The sequence below is a fragment of the Hakea prostrata genome, chromosome 2, assembly GCF_041222555.1.
Source record: "Hakea prostrata isolate BN-2017 chromosome 2, UWA_Hpros_2, whole genome shotgun sequence".
In the NCBI taxonomy this organism is placed as follows: Eukaryota; Viridiplantae; Streptophyta; class Magnoliopsida; order Proteales; family Proteaceae; genus Hakea; species Hakea prostrata.
Window position 1 is genome coordinate 73,454,077 of NC_142601.1, and position 26,323 is coordinate 73,480,399.

At 37.9% G+C, this 26,323-nt stretch overlaps 4 protein-coding genes across 7 annotated transcripts; 2 read left to right on the plus strand and 2 right to left on the minus strand.

Moving 5' to 3' along the window:
- Positions 1–186: 186 nt before the first annotated feature.
- LOC149026387 (Transducin/WD40 repeat-like superfamily protein) lies at positions 187–5,948 on the plus strand. Its single transcript, XM_089146679.1, has 13 exons — positions 187–766; positions 956–1,056; positions 1,292–1,398; positions 1,741–1,776; positions 1,922–2,007; positions 3,068–3,135; positions 3,230–3,340; positions 3,447–3,572; positions 4,146–4,286; positions 5,062–5,170; positions 5,319–5,455; positions 5,566–5,601; positions 5,689–5,948. The coding sequence occupies exons 1-13, from the start codon at positions 604–606 to the stop codon at positions 5,779–5,781; spliced, it is 1,314 nt and encodes a 437-aa protein (XP_089002805.1). The 5' UTR covers positions 187–603; the 3' UTR covers positions 5,782–5,948.
- An 814-nt stretch (positions 5,949–6,762) lies between these two features.
- Positions 6,763–11,251, minus strand: LOC149026388 (Ubiquitin carboxyl-terminal hydrolase family protein). 3 transcript variants are annotated; one of them, XM_089146677.1, is made up of 3 exons: positions 11,217–11,251; positions 8,896–10,773; positions 6,768–8,222 (listed from the first exon to the last, which is right to left on the minus strand). In XM_089146677.1, exon 2 carries the CDS (start codon positions 10,412–10,414, stop codon positions 9,044–9,046), a length of 1,371 nt encoding a protein of 456 aa, XP_089002803.1. In that variant the 5' UTR covers positions 10,415–10,773; positions 11,217–11,251; the 3' UTR covers positions 6,768–8,222; positions 8,896–9,043. The 3 variants fall into 3 exon arrangements, with proteins under 3 accessions (XP_089002804.1, XP_089002803.1, XP_089002801.1); XM_089146678.1 differs by lacking the exon at positions 11,217–11,251 and having other exon boundaries at positions 6,763–8,222; positions 8,355–11,100; XM_089146675.1 differs by lacking the exon at positions 11,217–11,251 and having other exon boundaries at positions 8,896–11,100.
- A 1,328-nt stretch (positions 11,252–12,579) lies between these two features.
- Positions 12,580–21,563, minus strand: LOC149026389 (uncharacterized). Of its 2 annotated transcripts, none has more exons than XM_089146681.1 (10): positions 21,366–21,563; positions 21,143–21,244; positions 19,581–19,642; positions 19,328–19,411; positions 19,078–19,109; positions 18,813–18,894; positions 15,383–15,611; positions 14,689–14,916; positions 13,540–13,832; positions 12,580–13,197 (listed from the first exon to the last, which is right to left on the minus strand). In XM_089146681.1, exons 1-10 carry the CDS (start codon positions 21,387–21,389, stop codon positions 12,846–12,848), a joined length of 1,488 nt encoding a protein of 495 aa, XP_089002807.1. In that variant the 5' UTR covers positions 21,390–21,563; the 3' UTR covers positions 12,580–12,845. The 2 variants fall into 2 exon arrangements, with proteins under 2 accessions (XP_089002807.1, XP_089002806.1); XM_089146680.1 differs by having other exon boundaries at positions 12,581–13,197; positions 21,143–21,247.
- A 2,770-nt stretch (positions 21,564–24,333) lies between these two features.
- LOC149026390 (uncharacterized) lies at positions 24,334–26,323 on the plus strand. Its single transcript, XM_089143308.1, has 2 exons — positions 24,334–25,475; positions 25,961–26,323. Exons 1-2 carry the CDS (start codon positions 24,827–24,829, stop codon positions 26,287–26,289), a joined length of 978 nt encoding a protein of 325 aa, XP_088999434.1. The 5' UTR covers positions 24,334–24,826; the 3' UTR covers positions 26,290–26,323.

Here is a 26,323-nt window from a genome sequence, read left to right on the forward strand (position 1 = left end):
CAGCAATATTTATATTTTTTTTGGAAATGCCCCTGTATAAGGACTAGGAGGCCCTTGAGATTCTTTCTTCCCTTTCCCTCCTTTTATTTATTTATTTATTTGTTATTATTTTTTTTTATTTAAAGAAAAGGCCAACATTGGGTTTTAATATTTACAGCAGGGTTTAGGGTTTGCGTTATGAAGATAAAGGTGGTGGTGGATCCGGCTAGTCGTAGGGTTTACGATTTAAGTTTAAAAATATTATGCACCTTAATCCCGTTATTCTGAGCCTTAATGTCTTCATTATTTACCTTAATCAGTTCATTCTCAACCCTAATCTCTTCATTATTTACATTAGTGTTTTCATTCTTTACATTACCGGACTTAATCTCTCCATTTTTCGGGGAATTGTCTCTCTTCTTCTCTTTCTTCTTCTTCTTGTTCTTCTTCTCATTCGCCCCACTCCCTTCTGCTCTTTCTTCCTCCTCCTGCAACCCCACCGGCCACTCGCCCTGCTAGCCTGCTACGACTATCTCCAGCGTTTAAGGGCAGAAGCCCATTTCAAGGTTTATCGCTGTTTTCTGGACATTGGTTTACTTTGTTTCATCTTCTCTTCCCACAGTCATGAGTCTTAACGGAGATGTAGCAGAATCATCAAAGCGGGTTATCGTTAGCTTTGTGACAAAGCTCAAGCCGCCTCTGAGAGTTCCGGCATCTAAGTTTGCAATCCCTTCGGACCTCACCAGGAAGGGTTTATCGGATGTTGTCAATGAACTTCTCAAAGCTGGTAATTTGATTTTGTATGTGCTTGACTTGTAGTAATCACTGTCTCTTTGGTTATGGATTATGGGTGTCTTTCCTACTACTTCTGCTGCTGCCATGTATTGTGTAGGAATTACCTTGTGGCCTGGTTTCTTGCCAGTTCATATAAAATTTGTTGATGCAACATTGTCTCTTTTGGTTACATGCTTATCAGGAAATTCTGAGTGGGAACCTCAACCTTTTGATTTTCTCATTGATGGTGAGCTGGTTCGGATGCCACTTGAACAGTTTCTTCTTGCTAAGGGAATTTCTGCGGTAATTGGATTCTTTACATGTTGATTCTTACTCTGTCATCAACTATACAAGTTATCTGACCGACATAACTGTTTGAAAGCAGAAACTTTGGGAATTCCTTGGTATTCTGTTTTTTCTATTGGATATCCAACCAGTGTTTTATCAGGGCATGGTTCGAGTGTGATATTTGATATATCATGTGGCTTGGATTTTCTCGCTTCTAACTCATACATGGTATTTTTCATGTACATTACAGGAGAAGACTCTTGAAATTGAATATATAAGGTTAGCAGCACCACGGAAGAAGGAGGAGTCATGTTTGCATGATGATTGGGTTAGTGCAGTTGATGGCTCTGATCCTAGGTATGCATGTCCATGTTTATAAGAGAAGATTGAAAATGTAATTTAACCTTTTGGTTTTCACTTACCTGCTATAAGTCAAAAGTTTTCTGCATTTGTCCTGATTGGAGGCTCAAAACTTGACCTTTGATTCGTCATGTTCTTCTTTCTCAACTTAATAATAGAAGGAAGGGGAAGAGGGGTGGACATTCTTTACTTTATCTAGCTTAGAAGATTCTGGAAGGAAGTCAGAAGTATTACTCTCTGTGACATTCCTGAAATAGTTGCCCATGGTTTAATGATAATTTCTAGTCAGCATTTTGTTTTCAAATTCTGAAGGTCTCACTAACATGTTTCATCTGACAGGTTCGTCATAACTGGATCCTATGACAATTTTGCAAGGTAAAGCTTGAAAAAAATTTATTCTATCAGAGTATCAGTACATCACCAATTCATTTGTTCATTTATTTAATGTGACTACTTCGACATATGAATCTAATATTTCAAGAATAGTTATACATACATTAAAGCTTCTGCTTTTTTCCAGGGTATGGAAAGCTGGTCGATCGTGTACACATATATTTGATGGACATAGTGATGCAGTCACTTCTGTAACTATTGTCAATAAAAAAGGTATGATGAAAGTTTTGGTCATTATCCCCTCATTAAGTGGCATTTCCCTTGCCAAGGAATCCACCTCATTGTATTCTGATTTCTGCTTGGTGCAGACCATGTACAGTTAGAATATCTTTGTTCATCAAACAAAAGGCAGATTGCATGGTGGACTTTTTCCTCATTTCTTGTAGTACATTTTTTAAAGTTCATTCTAAGAAAGAGGAAATATTGTTGCATAGGAGGAATTGAGTCCCTTAGTCATGGGGTGGAGGAAATTTTTTTGTTATCTTTACTTTATTGCATGTCTGATACTTCAAAGCTAGTCTAGCAAGAAAAACAATGCTTATTATCTGAGAATGGAAGAAGCATATAACCACAAAATGAAGTTTTGATGAGATTTTGGATATCTCAACCTCCCCCTCTTCACACACAACCAATCCCCCCCCCTCTGCATGAGATGAGATTGGGGGTTCGAAACCAATTTGACCAAAGCTTCGATCAAAATTTTGGTCTTTGTCTCGAGATATCGGTATCTTAATAGACCCCTTCTTTTTGCAAGAGAAAAAGGGGGTGGGAAAGATAGAAAGGTGAGACCCATTGGTAGTTGGGTGGGAGAACAAGAAAGGGACGGGTTTTCTGAAAAGTTGAAAATGTGGGTACCATGTCACAAAAACTTAGCACCATCTCAGTATCTCTTTAATGTGGAAATGAAACAGGTCTCTAGAGCAGAAAAGTTGAAAATGTGGGTACCATGTCACAAAAACTTAGCACCATCTCAGTATCTCTTGAATGTGGAAATGCACCCGGTCTCTAGAGCAGAAAAGTTGAAAATGTGGGTATCATGTCACAAAAACTTAACATCATCTCAGTATCTCTTGAATGCGGAAATGCACCCGGTCTCTACACTCTCTACTGACTTAATGTCTTTTTTGCAAAGCAACAAACTTCTCTATTTCTGTGAAACAGGGTTTCATCAGTTATCAATGTCCAAAAGCATGAACTGTATCATGGATGTGCTTTTTCATGAGCAACCTTTCTCTGTCTTTGTCCATTAATTGGCAATGCTGTGCTTTTACAGGTACTGAGGATGTCAACAACTTATTTGTAGCCACAGCTTCAAAAGATCGAACATTAAGGCTGTGGAAGGTAAATAAGATAAACTGTTAATGTTTGACTTTGATTTGGAACCTTGTTGCCTGATATCTCTTCCATCCACCGACCCCCCCCCAAAAAAAAAAAGTTTGATGTAGATGAGGTCCACGATCATCCAACGAAGATTAGAGCCTTTAAAATCCTCAATGGGCACAAACAATCTGTACAAAGTGTTGCAGCTCAGATGTCTGGAGATATGGTTTGATAATTCTGATCCATCCTTTCGATGTCAATAACAATGTGCTTGTAATTGAGGCTATGGATGGTTTTATGTTGTTTTACAATTTTTATTTCATTTGCTGTAGGTATGCTCTGGTTCTTGGGATTGCACTATCAATTTATGGCGTACAAATGAGTATGATGCAGAAGGTGATCTAGTTTCAATAAAAAAGAGAAAAGTGGGAAGCAAGAGAGAAGAATTGCAGTCAGAGGTATTCATTCTTTTATCATCTAAAAATAGAAAAGATTTGTTATTTTCATTAATTCTACTGTTTTAGTTTGTATAAAGAAATTTAGGTTGTCCTTAAAGAGGATAAATTGTGGGAAGAAGGCTTGTCTTTAACTTCGACCTTATCTGGAAAATGTCTCTTTGAATTGATAGGCTTCAGAGCTCTGTTATTTTTATGTTCTGTACTACAGTTGTCCTGAGTTCAAATTTGACATGAATCATGTTTCTATTTGTTGAATGAGTTACTGTTCAATTATGGGGCTGCATCATAAGAAGCAAACATTATTTGCTATGCCAAGTGCCAACAATATGCTGGTGGGGAATACGTCAATTCAAGCGACTTCTTTGGATAGCTAAGCGAGAAAATCAACATGTTCACCATAATTTTCTTGTACAATATATATGAAGTCAGGGCTTCAAAGTATTTAGTCTTTTATAACTGTAATTTTTTATAATTGTTCTCTTTTCAGTTTTTTTTTAATTACTTTTTCTTAAGCAATTTTTTTCATTGTGACTGCTACATTTAGAATAATTAGTGACTTCTACTGGCATTCAGGAGGAGGCTGTATCCACACTTGTAGGTCATAAACAATGTGTATCTTCCGTTGTCTGGCCAGAACGGGAAACCATATATTCTGCATCGTGGGATCATTCTGTTAGAAAGTGGGATTTGGAAACTGGCAAATCCATGGACATTGTAAGTTTGATATCATTATTTTCGTTTCTTTTGCTGTCACAAGCATTATTTTTCATACAAAATTAGATGAGACTGGGATTATGGGTTGACCGAATGGAGTTTGCTACCCAGATGCTAGTTTAGGAAAACCTACTGCTGGTTTATTGGTGCTCGGTTTGAGAACTTGACATCTTACGGTCTTTAATTTTGTCTGCTCTTCCTTCTGGTAGCCCTTATCAGGAAAATTTTTCTTTGAATTGATAGGCGTCGTCGTGTTTGATATTTTGTATTACAGTTGTCCTGGTTTGCCTCTAGTTTGCGTGTACCAAAGTTTGGAATGAATAATGTCTCTGTTTCTTGGATGAGTTACTAATCAACTATGGGCTGCATCATGACATAGTAATTAGTACACACATTTTTTATGACACCAATATGCTAGTGGGGATTTTCATTGGGCAAATTCTTCTTTGGATAGCTAAGACTTGAATGCTTTGAAGAGAAAGTCTCATCATTACTGTTTGTGCTCACTTCCAAGTTAGGCATATCGAGTAATTATGATTGCTGCCCAGCCAGGTGGATATTAGCTAGCTGATTATGTAAAATGTTCACTGATTGGCCTATCCACTTTTTTGCCACATGGAGTGTGAGGAGGCATGAAATAGAATGCCAACATTCTAGATTGGGATCAACTGGGCATTAGAGGAAATTTCATTTTTAGTCTGTGATGTTGAATGATTAACATTTTCTCCACCACAATAATTCTCTGGGGAGTTTACGTTCTACCTTCTCTACGTAGTTTTGTGGGAAAGCCCTCAACTGCCTTGATGTTGGAGGTGAAAGTTCTTCACTTATTGCTGCTGGTGGTACTGACCCAGTCATTAGTATATGGGATCCTCGAAAACCAGGTTTGTTACTCAGATAAAGAGAATAAAGTTTCCCTCTCTCTCTCTCTCTCACACACACACACACACACACTCTCTCTCTCTCTCTCAGATGCACACGTACACAAACTCTTTGTCTTTACAGCTCAATTAAAACTAATGTTCTATGCAGGAAGTTCAGCACCCATCTATCAGTTCTCATCTCACAAGTCATGGATCTCAGCTTGCAAGTGGCACAAAAAATCGTGGTTTCACTTGGTTTCTGCATCTTATGATGGGAAAGTGATGTTATGGGATTTAAGGACTGCGGTATTGTCTCCCTCCTATAAGTTTATACTATTCTATGCTAAAGATTTTTCATTTGTGTGGGCTAATTTTTCCTTTTTTTGGTGTGCAATTGGAACTCCTGTTCGATTCAGTGGCCAGTTGCAACTCTAAACTCACATAATGACAAGGTACCTGTTTTCCCATGTGTCTTTCTTCATTGATCATGTATACATGCTGCTATTTCCTCTAACATTGATGCCTACATTAAAACACAGGTGCTATGTGCCGATTGGTGGAAAGGTGATAGCGTGGTCAGCGGTGGGGCAGACTCAAAACTGTGCATTTCTTCAGAAATTCCTTTAGACTGATAATTTACTCTTTTGTTCTTTAACCAACTTATGTGTTGTAAAATTATTTTTGAGATTATTGGCGGCATAGAAACTGATTGTAAACAGTTCCAAGAGAAGGAAGTTTATGATATGCATTTTTGCTCCAAATTTGGCATCCGGTTTCAATCCCTGACATTTGCAATATGGTAGTACTTTCCTTTTTTGCTTCAGGTATTTTAATTTGTAATGAGCCCAATTTTTTAGGTCGAAATTTTAGGTGGTGTTCTGGATGTATCTTTAGGGATTTTTGTGGAAAAAACGGTGGAGATTTAGCCATATGTACAAAAGGCAATCTACCGGTGGTGTGGGATCTAAGGGTGGGGGTTTAATTATAAATATGACTTTCTGTCTTACATTTAAGGGTTTTAAAAGTTGATAAATTTACTAAATGGAACCCCTCATTCTATCCAATTCTGATCCATTTTCTCCTTTCGCCCTAGCTAAACCTTTATTTTGCAAGCCCTAAAGAGTGAAAGAGATGCCTTCTCTCCAATGACTTCTCTCTTACAGCGTCAATGGAGCTCTCGTGATAATGATCTCTCGCCCTTTCTCTCCACTCTCTGTTTTTTCAAGTCTCAAAACATAAAACCCATCTTTGGATCCCATGACAATCATGTAAATGTAATGTTGATCTAGACAATTTGATCCATTTGTTCCATTTCTTGAATTTTTTTTTTTATTGTGTGCTTTTTTGCGATCTTGGGTGTGCTCTCAAAATCTGAAATCCCTGAACTACTTCCTGTGATCCTAGTGATCCTTGAGATGCATCCAGTGATCCTAGTGATCCTTGAGATGTCAATGGATGCCCTGTCATAGCAGCATCAGCAGCTATTATGCTGCCTTTCTCGTTCACTATGGCATCAAACCCATGAGGCGGAGTGGCACCTCGTAGAGGTGAAGCCCAACTGGGTACCCAAACTGCTGAGGCAATCTATTTCCAACCCTAAGTTGCTGTTGTGGTTGCTGCTGGGCTTTGACCAGGACATCAGTTTAGTGATAAATTTGCTCCTAACAGCATCGGGAGAATTTATCATAAATTATTATCAGAAATTCGTAATACTGCCACAGATAGTTATCAATTCCTTTTTCTTTTTAATAGCCTTTTTCGGACGTCAGAGCAAACTGTTGAATCAGGAGAGTCGACATTGGACAATATAGTCAGCCTGTATACATCTGCTGGTGTTTGGCAAGATAGAAAGCATGGGACCATCAACCTAGATTTTTTTCGGATTTCTTTTCTTTCCTTATTGTCATTTATATGAATGGGCAAAAGGTTCATACACGGTGGTAAACCTTGGAATGTAAATGAACTCACAAACATCAAAGAAAGAAATCAAGTGCTTCATGTGATCCATGATCTTCCTTCTTTCTTTCTTTCTTTCTTTTTTTTTTTTTTCTTTCGGGTGCGTGGAGGGGAGGAGCAATCTTGCAGAGTGGAGATCACTTCTGAATTGTCCTTCTCAACCTATTAGTGGTAAGAACCTCAGAAATGGCTCCAAACAAACCTTCACAAACACCTATGATATCAAGTGAATGAGTAACATTATCCACCACAATTGGCTTAGAAAATGCAACCTTGCCTGACCTAGGTGGTTCCAAATTACCACAGTGGTACCGCCAGAAGCGTCGTTAAGGGGCAGGGAAGCATCAGAAGTTACCTTATAGAAGGTCAATGGATGAGGCGATCAAGATATTCATAACAGGCTGTACCCAGAAACAAGTGACATGCTATTCATCAGCATCTGATCCAAGGAACTCATCATAAGCTTTTTGAGCAGCAATAATAACACTAACGGTGGTCTACATGTGCTTCTACACAGCACATCATCTCTGGAGCACAACAGAAACCACAAAATAAAGCTGCACAAAGAAAAAGGTTTCCCATGCTGCTTGCTTCCTGAGTTAATCAAAATTGCTCTGGGAATTGATCCACACTGCAATGGTAGGTAAGGTCATTACCTTGAGGAACCATATATGATAAGTGACACCCAAACCACACCAGGCGAGCAAAGTTACATGCAGAAAAATGGGCTTGCATGATTCTTCCTCCCTACAGGACTGGCAGAGGCCATCTAGATGGACCCAATGATGACGAAGAGCAATACCAATGGCAAGTCCGTCTACACAAATGTGCCAGAACAGGTTCTTGATGTTTGGTATTATATCAAGACCATTAGATCAAAGATGACTATTCTTGTCTCCAAAAAGCTCGATCAGCACTTGAAAATGGATCACAGTCTCCATTGTTACTCTGGAGAAATTCAACCAATCTGGGAGTACAGCATATTCTACCTCCATAATTGCTTCCAACAGGTCTCTATGCATCAATGAGTACCTAAATTATAAGATGTGACCTCGTGCATCCATCTTCACTAGCCTTCTCTCATTTTCAAGTACTCTTGAGATAACTCATAGATGACCTGGAAAAGCACAACCACAAGACTATTATTATCCATTCATAACCCACTGAAAAACGAAAAAAGATCATACCCAACATGCAAGACTTCCATGTTGAGCAGGGTCTAGGAAGCCTCAAATATATGCAGCCTTACCCCTGTTCCCAGCGCTGAATGCTTAACCCACCATGCAATTACGTTTTCTAGTGGGACCTCGACCATAGCTGTCAATGTGCCTAGCTGAACCAAGGTGGTCAACAGAAGAAGGGGGCGTTGAAGGAGGGAAGAAGTAAGGTGACGCCAAGAAGGTGCTAATGCAGTCAAAGCTGCATACGCGATGTCTTGAAAATAGTGCCCCAGACTAAAAATTGAAGCACTAAAATGAAATCTGTATTATGACGTACGTGTGTAACAGGTAGATCATAAACTAAATTGTTTTATGGTTTCAATTTCCATATATATAAGAACAGCTAAACTTGGTATTTGCCATATTATAATGGCTATAGAGGAGAGCAAAAATGTTTGCTAAATAATCTCTGATGAAAGACTAAATTTTGGCATATATGAGAGTGACAAAAGCTTCAGTAAAAACAAATAAATCTCCCAGGTCCCACACATGATTATACGGTTGTAGAACCCACATCTAATTGTTCAATATGAATTAGAATGACTAATGAGAACAGCATAATGTACTTACCATAATTGTCACTAGTTCCCCATGGACATGTTCGTCTTGAGCAGCACCCGAGATGGATTATCACACAAGAAGGCAACCCTCTCAGTATTTATGCAGGCAGCAACACAAATGTGATGATAATTTAATTCATCTCTCAATGCACGCAGCATCATTGTAACTCATTGGGATTCTCTTCACAAGTTTCGCCAGCATCATGGGAATCCCCACCAGGTTTTTGATCATCAAAACTCTCTAAGAACGGAATAACCCAATCTCCATCTCTTGAACCTTCCGCTATTGTGTTAGAGACCATGTTATCATGTCCATCCTTCACCTCATAGAGACCCTGTTGCAACTTTCTGGTGTTCCGGCGCCCTAACAAGAGGAGGTCAAGCATTTCTTTCCGAACTTTATATATAGGGTTTGGATCAATCAAGCATCCTTTGCAATATGCCTCCCTAAGAAATACAGTTTGGTTGCTTCCCTTGGTAGATATGTAGAAAATTCCAGGGTGTTTTAAAAGAAGTTCTCGGATATTAATTTCCATGCCAAAATCCCTACGGAAGTGAGATAAGCGTTCCACCTCAACCATCTTTTCTATTGTTAAACACAAAAGCTCATGAAGAATACCAACAGCACGTTTCTCAAAGCGCTCAACTCCACCACATGTCTGGACTCGAATGATATCCTTTTTCTCGTACGGTTTTGAGTAGGGAAGCCTTTGCCAATTCTTTAGTTTCTCCCTAAACCCTTTCTCAATCTTAAATCCAGTCGGGAAATTGATTTGGAAAGCATATCTTGTCTCAAACTCACTCAACCACTTTTCCCGGTACTCTTCCTCTCTCCACTTTTCTACCTCAGCTACAGCCAAGCTTTCATCTCTAGAAACCAAAGCTACTATTTCTAGGTCCACTAACCTGAAGTCATTTGGATATTTGAGGAGAATACAATCTCTGAAATCCTCGGGCAACCCCAGTTCTCTTCTTATCAACCTTAAAGCATAGATGTGCAACGTTCCATTTGTTGTCATCATAAGAAGTTTCTTTAAACGCTGAACAGCCATCAACTCTGATTCCTTGATCACCTTAGACTCCTCCTTGATCAAATTAAGCATCCTTGGAGTTGGTTTGCAACAAAGGTTTCTCTTCAAAGGGTGTCTAAATATCTGAAAAATATGAGGGTATTTCTGAACAAAAATACCAGGCCCTATGTTCAGGCCAATGATATTTTTCCATCTTGAGAGCAGCTGAAGAGATACATAAGGACCCCTACGATTTAACATCAATTCCTGCAATTTCAGCACAATCTTCAATTTCTTGAGCTGGCTCATCAATTTATCAAGCCTAAGATCCCTTGTTCTATCCTCTAAACGTGTCTGTGCGGTGACAACTGGTTTCTTCCATCTTTTCTGAGTATTTAAGTTGAAAGGACCGAATGCAATGACATCTTTTGATAGGGGACAGGAAACGTTTTGAAGAATCACCAACTTCAGGCTTTTAGATGTCCTTATCGTGTGATAAGTAAACAATGATCCAAACATTTTCAATTACCAATCAAAGAAATCGGAAGGACAGAACGTTGATGAATCTTACTGTTAAAATCAGAAACCGCACTGCAGGTTCGATTGGCAAGATAAATAATGCCACAGATAATAAAAGACAATGTTCTTTCAAATCATGGACATTTCACTATTGCAGGGTAATCCACACTACTTGCATCAATCAACCCCAATTAACCCATTTCTCCAGTGACAAACTGATTTCGATCTTCAAGAACTACACCTCATATTGATTTGCAGTTTCCAGTACCTACGTTTCCACATCATGCACTTAATATCAAACTCGTGGAACGGGCAACAAATTTTAATTAATCCAACGGACAAACTCAGGGAAGAAATTCCTGTGAAACCAAAAACAAGCTAATATTAAAAATAAAAATAAGAAAAAGAAAAAGAATAAGAATAAGAAGTGAAGTTGCCAAATGGAAAGATTCAAAATAATACCAAACCAATCAGTTTCAATAAATCTAATGTGTTTATTTTTTTCCAAGCAGAACAAACCATATTTTGGACCAAAGGAAACTTTTGCATTGCCTACAGATCCCCAGTCTCTCCATAAAAACTAAGGAATTCAGCTCAAAATGAAATTTTATAGCTGGGGAAAACCGAATTTAATAGCTGCATAAAGTGATAAAGCATGGAATTAGAGTAGCCAAACGCAGATGACTTTTAAGTAGCTAGTCCCCCCCCCCCCCTGAGAGGACAATCACTATAAAACGCAATAAATAAGAAAAACGTTGGCTGTGTTGTCAATCTACCTTATCGTGTTCACTCTGAAATTTACCTTAAAAACATTTTCTCTGGTGGAATAGATTGAAACCGTGCTGCATCTCCAGTGGCAACCACCAAAGAAACGCCGCTACCAGTGGACGGCAGGTACATCGCAAATCTGTCACTAGGGAAAGCGCAGAGAATCCATCTGGGAAAAAAATACACCCCTGGGATTACGCAAAAGCCCTACTAATTTGTGACTGAGCGGTCAGATCGTGCGATTCCAGTGAAACCAAAAAGCCGCCCAGTGAATTCATCTCCCCCCCCCCCCCCCCCCAAAAGCCCCACTAATTTGTGCTCGTCTCGGCGATTCTGAAACCAAAAAGCGCCGTGAATTCATCTCCCCACTTTTGAGAAGTTTCGTGTTCCGAAGTTCAACTTTGAGCTCATCTGATAAATGACATGAATTAATCGAGATTTCGAGTTGAATCCTCCGAGATTTTATCAGTACGTTTCGTGCTCTGCGTCCGGAGCCAAAACAAATAACTTAAAGGGCATTTTGGTCAATTTGAGTTTTTTTTTTTTCCTGCTTAAGATAATATAGATTTGTTGATATGACAAATTTGATAGCTAGTGGCTATTGTCACCGACACATGGCCGTGATAGACACCCAATTCGAAGCCAAAACGAAGAAGTTACGGTCACCAAATTTCGAAAGGCATTCTAGTCTATCTGAGTGATTTTTCGTCTTTTCATATAATATGGTGGAGCTTTTCTGATATGGTAGGTTTTCTGAAACAAAGAAGTTATTGGTTTAAAATTTGAAGGGCATTTTAATCAATTTGATTTTTTTTTGCAATTTCTTGCATGTAAGTGTAGGTTTTCAGGTATCTAATGAACATCTAAAATGCATTGAATGGAGTGTGAGACTTTTTTAGAATGACAGTATCCAATTCCTAAGCATTGGGAAGGTGTAGTCTTGCGACTATATTGGAGGCTTTGACATGTGGCATTTTTTATGGAATGAAAACGTCAAGAAAACACAGAGTGCAAATAAAGGAAATCTGGTGCAATGAAGAGGACATAAACTCTACCCAAAAAGCATGACCATGCACGGCCCCTAAAAGTGGTCCCCATTTAGGCACAATTATTGCTATATACTAAGCACATCATCCTGTGTGGCTTTAGATCACCCCTAAAAATGGCTTTCAAGTTTACCCTTAACCAATGCCAATATAGGAGATGTAAGTATGTAACTGTACCTGTTAAAGTTTTTATAATATTTTCCTTTTCATAAGAAAAAGAAAGTCATGAGATTGGGCCCACTAGGTGGTTTTACAATCTCATATCACTAATGACTTAACGAACTTTAAGCCCCCTGGTAATGATCCCGAAAAAAGCACCAAAAAATAACGAAAAATGGTCTGATGAATGCCAAACATCACTGAAATAGATAATATAAAGTATTTTCCGATTTGAGTGTTTGGGATCAAATAACTGTTTATAGCTTCACCAGGGGAAAAAAGAATATATAATACACACAAATAAACAAAATGGCCAACTGGTCAGTTGACGACCCTGTTACGCAGAGGTGGGGAAGGTGAAGAACAACTATGAAAAGCCTGATTTTATAACAATACTCCCAACTGCACACAATCGAGTTGGTTCTCTTATGGTACATCAACAGTTACTAAAGCTAAGGCTAGTGAAATGAATTACCACCGTGCTCATGATGATTATCATCTGGTAGACTCACAACAGGAATATCCAAGCTGCTACCCTCTGCTTCAGGGGATATTCTTACATCAGCAATCCTCTCCTGAATAGCCCTGTTATCACTGCATTCCCCATCCCCAACCGAATGGAGATCAACTTGATCAACAGACAACTGGACTATGCAATCCTCAGAAACAGGGACGGATCTTGAAATGCTAAGACATGCTTTATCGACATTCTCCGACAAGTCTACATGCTTTGTTAATGGACGTGTGTTATCCACATCTGAGGATGATTCAGTCTTCTCCTCAAGGACTTGTTTTGTATCACTCTGCTGCCTGGAATAATAATAATAAAAATTAAAAGAAAGAAAGGGGAAAACATAAAAAAGAGCCTCCACTTTTCTGTGCAAAAAACATAAAGTACTAGGATAAAGGGCTTTACGTATAAGTTGAGTATTTAAGTGACCAATAGTAAAAATGAGACACATTTACAAGAATTTTATACATCAGACAATGGATAATCCATCATCTAAAAGAAGCTGATTGTGACAGGTTTCACCACATGAGGTAGATACAGGTAAGACAACCGTGTCTGACTGTTTTTCTTCCCCAATTTATAAAAATTCACCAAGAAAAAAGTTGGATGTTAAAGGTTATATAAAAGATTGGGCACTATACCTTTGTAGTTGTCCTCGCAACATATTAACATATGCTAGGAGCTTCTCCTTCTCTTTGAGAGCAGCTAACTCTTTCTCTACAGCTTCTTTAACCCTACATTCACCGTCTGCCTCTGCAACCTTTGCCCTTTCTTCAGCTCTAACAACAGCTCCTTCTAATATTACAGCACGTTCTCTAGCTTTTGCAAGCTCAGAACGCCATAGGTGTGCCTCCTGAAGAGCTGCGTCTCTTTGCTTTACTAGTTGATCCCTATCCTTACTAAGAACCTCAATTTTTTCGTTGAACTCCCTTGACTACAATTTTTGCAAAACCAAAGCAATGTGGGGTTAGAAAGCCACTATTAGCCGTATTACTGAAAGACCATAAGAAGATGACATACACACAAAAGAATATGAAAACGGGGATTTGATGTGACCGGCAATCTATAATATGCAGATCAAATTAAAAGGGGGTATCGAGTAAACAAAACCATACACACTCACTCCAGATGTTGGCCTAGTATGGGTAGATGTATATAACAACCTGACTATGTTTTATAAGGAGGCAAACACATTAAAAAAAAAAAAAAGGGGTCAATTCCATGCAGTTTGGACACATATGCCATGACCATACTGATACATATACCCATGAAGCTTTCATGACATGATGGGTGCTCTAGACATAAATGAGACATCTGGATAGGACACTATTGGATATGGAGTACACCATGTCACACGGTTCCCTGCCCCCTCACCCACTCTACCCTGTTACCCACAAACCCTTCTTAGACCAGACAAGCAAAGGAGTTCCATGTCACTCTTCTGCTTCATGGAAGAGAACATTCTCATTATAGGGAACTGAAGTGTGGGGGTTTGTATCAGAGGCTAGGCCCAAGGTTAATCTTAACTAATGGTATGAGCTTCAGCTTTGTCCCCAAACAGAGTTAAAGTTCAAAGTTAACTAAGCGCTCCCAAGACTGAGAACTTCCATGTTTAAAACAGTTGGGCAAAAATAAATCATAATCTCTTGCAGACTTATGTTTGGTATAGAAGAAACTAGAAAGCTGAAAAGAGTTTTTAAGAGCACTTCCTGAATAGGATGACTTAAAATTCAGGTGAAAATGGTGCCAGAAAACCCTCTTCAACATTGAAGAAGAGAATACATTAGTACCTTTAACATTGCTGATCCTCTCTCTTTCTCTAAATGCTTCATTAAACGCTCAATTTCAGCACAGGCAATTCTTCTCTGTTCATCCATTGTATGGGCAGCAGCTGCTGCAGCCTCAGCCGCTTCAGCAGTATCAGACAGTTTCTCTGCTATTTCTTTTATTGTTGAATCCCGTGCACGGACATCCCTTGCTAGCTGGTGTAATTCCTCATCCTTCACTCGTAATGTCTCCTATGTATGAATAGCATTAGAAAATTGAAATATAACTTTTCTTCCTTAAGAGCCCAAAGGGAAGAAAAAACTGAAACCTTCCTAACTAGATAGGATGTGAATTTCATATTCAGCATATACTAGCACAAATACTCATACTCTTGAAGGTCATTATTTCAGGCCACAGGAAACAGATTATACAATTAAAAATGTATTGTCCAAAGAGTACACGAAGATATAGTTTCCTTAATTCTTTCTAAGATAGAATGCATTCTCTTTGGATCATTTTGTAGCTTTAGTTCCAACTAAATAGGGCACCAACACATGCAGAAGGTACAACACAGCATATTGCAGACTCATCATTGAGTTCAACAGTTTATTTCCAATGCCATAGAAGATTAAACCAAGACTATCTGAGCAAATCTTCATTTGGCATTCCACAATCTATGTGACACAAATGAAAAAGGATGCCTAGCAGTTAACATACTTTCATGATCGTCAGATCGTCCATTTGACCTTCAGTTGGTCTATTTGACACCATGCCCAAAGCATTTCTCATGGAGATCCGCATTGCTGCTTCAATTTCTTTAGTAGCTTCCTGAGCCTTTGAGTTGGCTTCAGCAACAACTGTTGCAACCGTCCCCAATTTTGTAGAAGCATTTCCACTCAAAGAATTAACAGCTTCTTTGTGGGCCTTTAACACCAACTGAGTTGCACTAGTAGTTTGACAATAGAAAAAAATGGTAAGAGGTGAATAACAGCCATATCATTCGGTACACATAAAGCAAGTAATGAAAACTGACAAAGCCCATAAGATATTAAAAGATTTTCATAATACAACATATTACAAGAGGGAGCAAGACAAGAACAGGGGTCTTAGTCTGACAAAGTTTCATAATATATTGTCAAACACATTGGGTTTTCTGCAAAAGCTAGACGGACATGAAATTCTAATAAATTAAGATAAAGATAAATTGTTCAAAAAGGGAGAAGCCTATGTTATATGGTAATGGGTAACATGTCACAGACTTGGTCTGACACAAATTTGAGGTTTACGGCTCATGGTAAGTTTAGACATGTACAGCACTAAATGATGCTCAGTACTACATATTTAAAATGGTTTAGAATTTGAATGAAGTGGAAAAAAATCCAGTCAAATATTTTGAGAAGGAAAAATTTGGGAAACAGATAAAACAAGTTTTAAACATTTAGTTGAAAAATGCAGACACAAGAAGATATGGTGATATACACTTATGGAAAAAGAACTGTCAGGGACTGTGCCCCATGCAAGAACTCCAATGTGTATATCTCTATCATCATAATTCTCGATGATGTAACCTCAATTGAATGAGGGCCAGTCTTCCAAGATCTTTCAGAGAACCAACTCATATGGGGTGGATAGGTTTGGTTTTAGAGGAAAAGGTTTAAGGCTGTATGGTTATAAGTCCAACATTCTAAAATGATATTTAGGATATCCAGGAAACTTAGCCCATCCCGTGGGAGACATAGAATAAGCTCCTTGAGATGGGAAACTGGGACCTATAATTGTTAGAATGGATAGATACTTAGAGGGAATGTAGGTAATAATATATGGATACAATCCCCAAGTTTGGTGGTGCTTGGATGGTTAAATAAAAGATATAAGGGTTCTTGTATTGGGGGGTTTTAGGGAGTATGGAAATTCAAAAAAATATTTATATCTTGAAATTGGAGGATTAGAATGGGGCAAAACTAAGATCTAAGGTTAATAGGGTTGGGGGATGATGTACCCACAGTGTGGGACAGACCTGATAGATAGATTGGTATAGATCTGATCTTGACTTCTGGGTCTCTTGAAAAGTCAGAAAATTCCCGCTAGGGGGGGGGGAGGTGATGTAAGAAGGGGAATGGAGTTCAGGCTATAAGGAATCTTATAGAACTTTGGGATGAAAAGAATGGTTTCTTGATGGCTGTCCATTCAGCCATAGCAAGGATTTGGTTCGACTCCACCAAGAATCTCAACAGAATACTCAACTCCATAAGCCCATAGTTACAGCAGCATCACACAACCAAAAATGCTCAAGGCTTGAAGAGAAAATTATCTATTAATAATCTACAGGGGCAGTTTATAGACCTTACATAAGAAGACCTACTAAAATTAGGACTAGGAAACTGACTTAAACTAGGAAAATAGAGACTGACTGACTTAGACTCTCAGAAATAAAACATAAGAAAAAGACTAGCATGCCCTTATTACTTAAGTTGGGCAGAATTTACATAACTAAACCAATTAAACTAGAAAACTAACCTATTTTCGTACTTGACCAAGAAGCTAAACTTTTGGGCCCATAGAATAGATCGATGACCATGCAAACATACTAAAAAAGGACCAACACCTATAACTATCAACCCTAGGTTGATTCCAGAGGGAGATAGGCCAATCTGGTGCTGGATTTGCATCACTCATCATATGATAAGATATTTCTGCCCCCTTGTTTTGAGGAGAGAGACAGACACATGGCAGGGAAGGCATAAGCCACAATCTCGCACAGAGAACTACTCATCATACATTTATAAAGAAGTTAGTCTTTGTCAAACTCCAAATGTTAAATGTCTTGCCAAGGGTATTTAACATCTCTCATGATGGTGCCACCTTGTAGCCCTGCAGGGCCTGCACAATCTGTGGCTTGTAAGAAAGTAGGCAATAGGAAGGTAAGTTGTGCACTACTCCAGCCACATCATCTAACTCAATGATACATAAAATTCTATTAACAATTAACAGCAGCTTTTAAGTGACAAAAGTAGTGGAAATATGGAAGTGATAACTAGATAAATCAGTAGATAATGTTGTCACATCACAGGTAAATAAAAGGGTGTACCCAGGGTCATCTACTTCTTGGAAAATAGTGAAAACTTTGATCAATAGGAAACAGAATCCAGCTTTAATCCCACATCAGGTAGCGTACGAAGCAAAAAGGATTAGGCTTTCCCAAGCAGGAAAACACGTCTTTAGACTGACATGATTTTCTCAGCCTTTTGGCAGTGCCCTAGTGTAGTCTTATCAATTTAATATTAATATTTGATATAGGGGCACTCAATCAATAAGGGTACTAAATTAAATTTACTTGGGAGAGGGATTCACCATGGTAGTTTGCTTCTGCATTGCACACCTCATGGGTCTGGTGCACTAAAAATTCAGAGGACTCAAAAAGCTCTTTCTTTTTCTTTGAATAAAATGGAAATGAGTGATGAATGGTAGACTAGAATAAAAAGCCATTTTTTTTGCTGTACTTTTGGTGTGATATGGAAAACAGAATTTCAAATGGGAAAGACAAGCACAGCATATAACATGCATTTACTATGATTAGACTCAGCAAAGCACCTGAAAATAAGATACAAGGACTTGGAGAGGATACAAGACCTTTTCATTTCAAAATGATTTAAAATAAATACCATCTATTATACCAAAATAACTATTATTGAATAGATAAAAGTAGTTGCGCTCTATAAATAACTAATCATTCCTGCAGAGTACAGATTTTGGATTTTTTTACTAAGTCTATGTAGCGTCACTATTTTTAGATTCCACAGAAGAAAATTCCCAAACCATGTTTTAAGCATAGTAGAAATGTACTGTTAATGAACCATGGGTATTTTCCATCATAAACCATAAATATTAGTTAAAAACTAAGGATATATCACAAAACAATCCATGCCTATCCAAAAAGTAAATATTGAACCCTTCCTTACATGATCAAATTTCAGAGAATTAGAGTTTCATTGTTACATAGCAGTAGAACAGATGAATATACTCAATGAGGACTCCCATAAGATTTATTAATCAACCACAGCATGTATTGCAGAACGCTTTCTGAAAGAACTCTATGGATATAAGATTTTCCCAGTGTAGCAGTAAATCAAAGCTTTGGAAGACTTACAGTAGAGTTGATACCCAAGCTCTAGCAGCACCAGGAGTTTCAGCACAGAGGAAGTAATCTTGTTTCTGGGGGGTACCAATATCTGTTGAGAACAGTTAAGAAGCTAAAAAGAACAACTGTGCAAAGGCTTGCCCATTTAAGAAGCTAAAAAACATGACACTCAAAAAGCCAGTGATATGAAAGACAAGAGTGAATTAGGAATTGGAAACAGTATCCTTCTCTATAAAGCCAGTAAACTTTTCAAGATGTTAATGCAAATGGATACAGAAACAGCAGCCATCATATTTTGGAAGTCCACTGAAAATGGAGAAAGAGTAAACAAATCAGTACTTTGTAAGACCAACAAAGATAAATCTCTATTTTGACCTTTACCATTCCTGGTCAATTTCTTGTATTAATGGATTGTCTCTCTTTCTTTCTTCCCCCCCCCCCCCCCACTCTCTCTTTTAACTTTCACGAGAATAAGTACTTGAGGAAAAGAAAGAAAGAATATAACAAAGAAGACTGGATCTTACTGGAAGTTTACAGGAGACATGGTAATTGTGCTATTTACATCAAATATAATAGTTCCCTTGACAACTGCCTCATTCCTCCGAATCCTAATGGAAAACAATACAGTGGGATGTTAAGCTGTGACAATAATAAGATTCATTCCTTTTCATATATGCTGGAAGCAACATCAATGGAGTGTTACAACAACAGACAGGGAACTGTGAAAGATAACAATTTTCAAACATTGAAGGCCTCTGCAAATGCAAAGATACATACTTGTATTCCATTTTTCCAGTAGTGGGGTCCAATATGACCCATCGCTCGTTCCATTTCCTTAGCTGCCAGAAAATTTGATTTAGCCAACACGGACAAAGGAATTGAAATGGATACACACACTTACAGGAGCATAACAGGCTGTATATAAAATATTTATTAAAAAAAAAACTTCATTTAAAATGATGAGGATCAAAATGTTCCAGGTACAACTGAACACAAGTAGGATATCATCTGTGTTTAGAATGACGGTTAGGAAAAATATACAAGCCTTATATTGGCTCACATATGAAAACAGCACTTCAAGCAGTCCCCCTGGATCTTGTACACATTAAACACAAATCCAACATAGGAGATCAAAACTAATAAAGGAATCAAAATTATTTTTATGCACCCCAGCACACAGAATAAGAGCTGCTTCAGTTGATCATCCTATTTGGAATTAGAAACATAGAGGGAGGGTAACTTTGTTAACTTCACCAAGGGACATTTATTTATGTGCCACAAATTGATTAATTATACAGCTTTGGGTGAGTACTGGCAAAGTAATAAAGTCACAAGCGTTCAGTAAGCGGTGTGGTCTTACCAGGAAATAGAAATTCCAGTCTATTTTTTTCCTGTTTCAATCTTTCATAGCCAAACCTATATCAGAAAGAACTGGGACAAGAGAAGTACTGCTACTTGGGTTTGTTCAGATTTGAATTGTCAAGAGTTTTGGTGAGTTTTCCCAGCATCGCAGCAACATACATTGCTCCTTTTTTGCTGCAACAATTACTGCTGGAAATCTTATTTACTTTGATTTCTAAAATTTTTTGATAGGCCTTTACTAATTGAGTAAAGGCTGGTAAGAAATTTAAGTTCAACACGGCTGGTAAGACATTTAAGTTCAACACCTATTGTTTACCACAGTTATAACTTGGCATTTATGACTTTTTTATTTCATCAATCAAGCATAGACATACCAGGCATCCATGATAAGCTAATTGTGCTTGGCCAAAAGCTTGTCAATCCTAAAAGCAGCTAGAAATCGTTCATCCATTTCAATCGTATCATAATACTCAAGATTCTTTCCTTGTTTCTTATCCCGTAAACAGTAGATATTTCTAGGGGCTTGCCAATTAAGACTTAGTTACAATTACAAAAGTTGAAACATATTAAAATCGATAACCCTCTTAAGTCTTAAATGACTTGAGATATCGTCTGATAGGATAATTGCTGCAATAATCATGATTGTTGAGGACCTACTCTGATGATATTTACATCAACCCTAGGGTTGTCGTATAAACAGTAGCATTCTTTAACTGCTGGCATGCTGCCCTCATAGAAAGAATGTCAATTTTTCCAACGACTGATGATTACACCTGTTCCACTGGAAGATTCATATGTTTCCACACTAACACTGGTCGAACAGGGAACCACAAAGTAATTAAACATCGAAAGTTCGGTCCAGGTTAAATACAAAATTCACATCAGTTAAGAATCAGAATTTCCGAAGCAATAATGTACTGGTCAAATGAATAAAATCTTCAGTTTAAAGAAAATAACAAAGAAAACCAAGCATGTACCGTTTCAGATCTCTTGAGGAGCGGTCCCTGTAACAGGTTCCTTCCAGAACCCGTCGAAAGCTGCCTCTTGATTTTCTCCAAACTGTTTTCAGTATCCGCCCTCTGCTATATCAGAAAAGAAATGTAAAGTGAATTAAAAGAACCCAATTTGCAACTGAAACCAAAGTCCTCAGCCACACCTAGGAAATCCCTATCACTGCTAATAAAAACATAGGAAGCTCACCGGAGATATTCCATTAGAAGCCATGATGGAGCAATCGAATAGAGTAGAATCAGAGGCTTAAGAAAATTATATCAGAAACCAGAAAATTGGAAAGGAAAAAAGTAATCTGGGAATTTCTGATCAATTCAAGTTGGACTGTTAGGTTGGATTCCTAATGACTTGCAGGTTTGTTGACATCTTTCATCTTTGCGATGTATGGAAGATAATCTATGTAAGCGAACATTATAACTTCAGAGGTCTGCCTTTTCAGACTACCGTTGGATTAGTATTCTGAAATTTATGTGGCCATCAGACGGTGAAGATCTACGATTGATGTCCGTCGGACTTGGGTTTATTCTTCGGTTCGTGTTATGTACAATGTGGCAATGTGCAGAGTGCATAACAAATAATCACTTTTTTTTCAACCAAAAATATAATAATAATAATAATAACATTTCGTTTCTATAAATAATAATAATAATAATTAATATTCATTTTATTAAAAAAAATTCAAATTTTCTTTCTCCTATCTTCCCTGAGTGTGGATCATTAGAGTCATGGAGTGCTTCTCCCACGGCTTTATAACCACAAATTATGTTAGGCCATAAATAAAAAGTAAAAAATATTAAAAAAAAAAAGAAGTCCTATCACCCTAATTTTGTGGTCCCTTGTACTTTGTAGTCCTATCATCCTAAGCCTTATATAAACTATAGGTTCATACACAATTGAAGTAACTGAATCATTTCCCTCTATTATCATTCTTCAATTAACCTCTGTAACTAGCTAGAGTTTGGTGGTGATCCATTACTAACTTAACTTTCAATGGTAGCTACCCGACTGCATGGTCGGCGCATATCTAACCTTTTGCAGGCCAACTTCAAGAAATTTGAGGATTAAACAGATTTTGAACGCATCACTACTTATTGCAGATATTGAAGAAAATATGTGAAATTTCATGGATGGATAGCCACAAAAGGGAGTCACCTTTACATGTACTACGTGGAGGCAAGGTTACAGGATGTAAACTAAAACCCACAACCTAGATTATAGGTTATCATGAAAACAATTAGGGTATATGTAAAATCAGCCAAAGCATACACTAATCTTCATAAAGCAACAATGAGATGGATGAGAAAGCTTATAGTCTTGAGAAGTAGTAGTTAAGTTGATGCAAACTTTTGAATTGGATTTATCAACATATTATTGCAATTTAGTTGTTACCAAAATAAGTCAAATTATTATTATTATTTGGTGTTTGAGGTTCATTTGGGCCAGCTTACCTTGCCACCTTGATTACATCTTTAGAGGGAGTTTTATCGTTCATAAGGGTCAAACCCATAACCTATCCATTAAGAAACATGAATCTTACCACTCTATTAAAATTGCATTGTCAAATTATTGTTAAATCATTTAGGGCCTGTTTGGTTACATGAGTCTGGAGATTTCAAATATCTAGAGATTTCAAATCTATAGATTTCAAATCTATGGAATTATAATTTATAAAATTAGATGTTTGGTTGTGGAATGAAATATGTGGATTCATCCTAAAAAACTATTTGATCGATGTGATTTTTGTGAATGGCAAATGTATAGATTTTTTGAAATCTCTGGATTTCACCCATTACCCATAAATCTCGATTCACGCTTTTAGGAAAGGTGAATCTCTAGATTTCATGAATCTAAAGATTTTTACAACCAAACAGGTATAATTCTCAAATTCATGAGTCCAGAGATTTGAAATCTCTGGATTCATGTAACCAAACATGCCCTTATAGAAGTGCTAGTATCGTGAAAAGGAGGGTTTGCTCCTTTCAAGAAATAATGTTTTTGAGTATTGTAATGTGTAACCTGAAATTATAGTAATAGAGCTCAAGATGAGCTTGCATTATCATATTTTGTGGACAATTCAAATGATCGTCTCATGAGATTTATGATGGAATTAGAAGACTAGGGTTGACAAGTTGATTCATCATCAGATCAAAATCTTGTTCACATCTCTAGAAAAATGAAATATTGTTTTTGTTAAAAAAAAAAGAGCGGCTCTAAACAGTCAACGTAGAATTATTCTAGTAATAAGACAAATATTTGTTAGTGTAGAAATTGTGCACTCGCGAGCCAAATGTATATATATTTTTTTTGGGTAGTACGCGAGGCAAATGTATTACCACCTGTATAACGAGAAAAAGAAAAAAGCTTCTAACTTCCAACCATGCCTAATAATTGATATAATGTACGTGACATTCACACGTGATCATTGGTCTGACTATTTTGTGGGTCCCATCCTTCATAAGGTATTCACGTGTGTGAACCGATTAACTGACTGAACTGCCCCTGCACCTCCTCCCCAGTCCCCCCAACCCCCCAGTCAAAGTATGGTCAAAGCAACTCTGCGTGGCACATTTTAAAAAGGTGAAAAATATGATCACGTGGCACCGAGGATTTAATGCACTACTGCGACGCCTGAAATACGAAGTCGAATCGATTCCAAATCTACATAAAAGGACAAAACTGTCCTCGATTCTATTTCCTTTATACCTGACAAGAAATCTTGTAATTGATGTGCAATATCAAGAGCTTTCAAGTAAATGCAGGACCCGATATCTGATTTAATATACTTTGTGGATAGAACTTTCTGTTTTAAACTTAGGCGATGCTAAACTTTGGTTAAAGAGACTAATCAAATCATTAGCTTCTTAGTTATATAATGCGGGATTTTATCAAAAGATGGACCGTACAACACTTGAAGTCAGTAGTAAATTCATTACAACCGTACACGTTGTAATATTTATCCCTACAATGGGTGTCCATTAAAGACTCACCTATTGAACGGCTATGATCAGTGATTCTGAGGTGTTCGGGGCTAGAACCTACGTGGTCAACCACGTAGCCATATCTTTTCCTTCTTGCAACAGCTTTTCTCTCGATAAAGAACCACTCGCTCTCTCTCACTGCTCGTTGTGATTCTGAGATTTTTCGGGTTCGTTGATCTGTCAGTTTGAATGGATTTGCTTGGCTTTTTCTTATAATGATGTGATCAATCTCCACCTTTCTCTATCTCTCTCTCGCTTGCCTTCCTTACTTTGTGGGAGCAGTGGCTGGAATTAGTAGTTGAAGATTTTGAGTAAGAACTAAGATTTTAGGTAGGAAGCCGATATCAAATCAAAAGCTTAGGAGGGCAGAAATTATAATAAAAAGGAGAACTCAAAAAGAGAGAAAAAAGTGTGAAAGCAAACACTTTGTTTTTATTCTTCTCCTGTGATCTTTTGTGGGTGCAATAATCCTTCCCTCTACTGCAAACAGCAACATGGGAGCAATACCTAAGTTGAAGAAGTACTTCTCTTTGGTATTGTTTTCTTAAGCTTCTTGCCCATTCCTTGTCTAGGAAGAGCCATTGAAAGCCTTACCTTGCTCCGAGTTTGGACTCTGAACAAACAGGTAAGTCATTAGAGATAAAGACCCAACTGCACCCAGCTTCATTTTTTATGCTTGTCTGTCTCTTCATCCCTAGCTTGATAGTGTACTCGATCTGCATGCACTTAGTGATGGCTGACCAAGGGAAGAGTGGTGGGGTGAGAGAATATAGGAAAGGTAACTGGACAGTACACGAGACTACTGTGCTTATTGCTGCAAAGAAGATGGATGAAGAGAGGAGAATGAAGAGAAGTGAAGATGGAGAGGGGAGGAGCAGACCAGCTGAGCTAAGATGGAAATGGGTTGAGGATTATTGTTGGAGACATGGGTGTTTGAGAAGCCAAAACCAGTGTAATGACAAGTGGGATAATTTGATGAGAGATTACAAGAAAGTGAGAGAATATGAGCGAAGGTTGGCTGAGAGAGAAGGTGGAGAAGAAGAGTCATATTGGAAGCTTGAGAAGCATGTGAGGAAAGAAAGGAACTTGCCTTCTAATATGTTGCCTGAGATATATGATACTGTGGTAGAAGTGGTGGAGAAAAGAGGTGTTCCAAGGGTTACTGGTGGATCAGCTCCTGACATGGATGAGCCTAGTTCTAGTGCTCAGCCTTCAATGCGACCTCTATTGCAGTATCACTGCTCAAATCCCACTCTACCATTACCACCACCACCACCACCTCCTCAACCTCTACTACATTCTCAGACATTACCTTCAGTAGGTACTCTCTCTCTCTTAAGAAGATATTAGGCTATAAATTATTTGATTTCTTCAGTTTATATGGAACCGTTGAGTGTTATTTTCTGTTTATATGTGTAGAACACTAATTTCTAGTAGGTTTAATCATGCCTTTCCGAGTCTCGATTTCTTAATGTCATCACTCTTCCTGATGTCAAAGCTTCATTTGCTAGAAATTGTTGTCTGTCTTTTTTTTTCTCTTTATGCGTGAGAAATTGTTGTCTGAGCCATTGCATCAAATGGGGTTTTATTTCCATCCTTTCTAAAATCCGTTTGAACGGTTTACTGTCGAGTTTTTGCTTATTCCATGTAAACATTTGCTACTTTTTTTCCTCTTTGTAGAAGGGAGTGTTGGTTGCCTGATCAATCTCTCTCGGGCTGTTCTTTGAGTTTGCTCCTTGTATTTTATCAGTCATTATTAATTAGTTTGATTCCATATTTCATGTTTCGAGATGTGTGATAGCTCAGATTCTGATACAAGTGAGCATTCAAACTCATCAGCCAAGAGAAGGAGAAGGGAAGAAGGAACCAGCAGCTCTGGTAACACCTCATATGAAGTGGGTTCTGCAATCTCTAAGAGTGCTTCTATTATAGCAGAAGCTCTTCAAGCATGTGAAGAAAAGGAAGAGAAGAGGCACAGAGATCTTCTCAGTCTGCAGGAGAGAAGACTCAAGGTGGAAGAGTCAAAGACTGAGATCAACAGAGAAGGAGTTAATGGTCTTGTGAATGCCATTAACAAGCTTGCCAGTTCTATACATTCATTAGTTTCAGACAAAAATTCATCTGCCCCAAGATAAACCATAGTTAATAAAGATGGCATTGATCACCTAA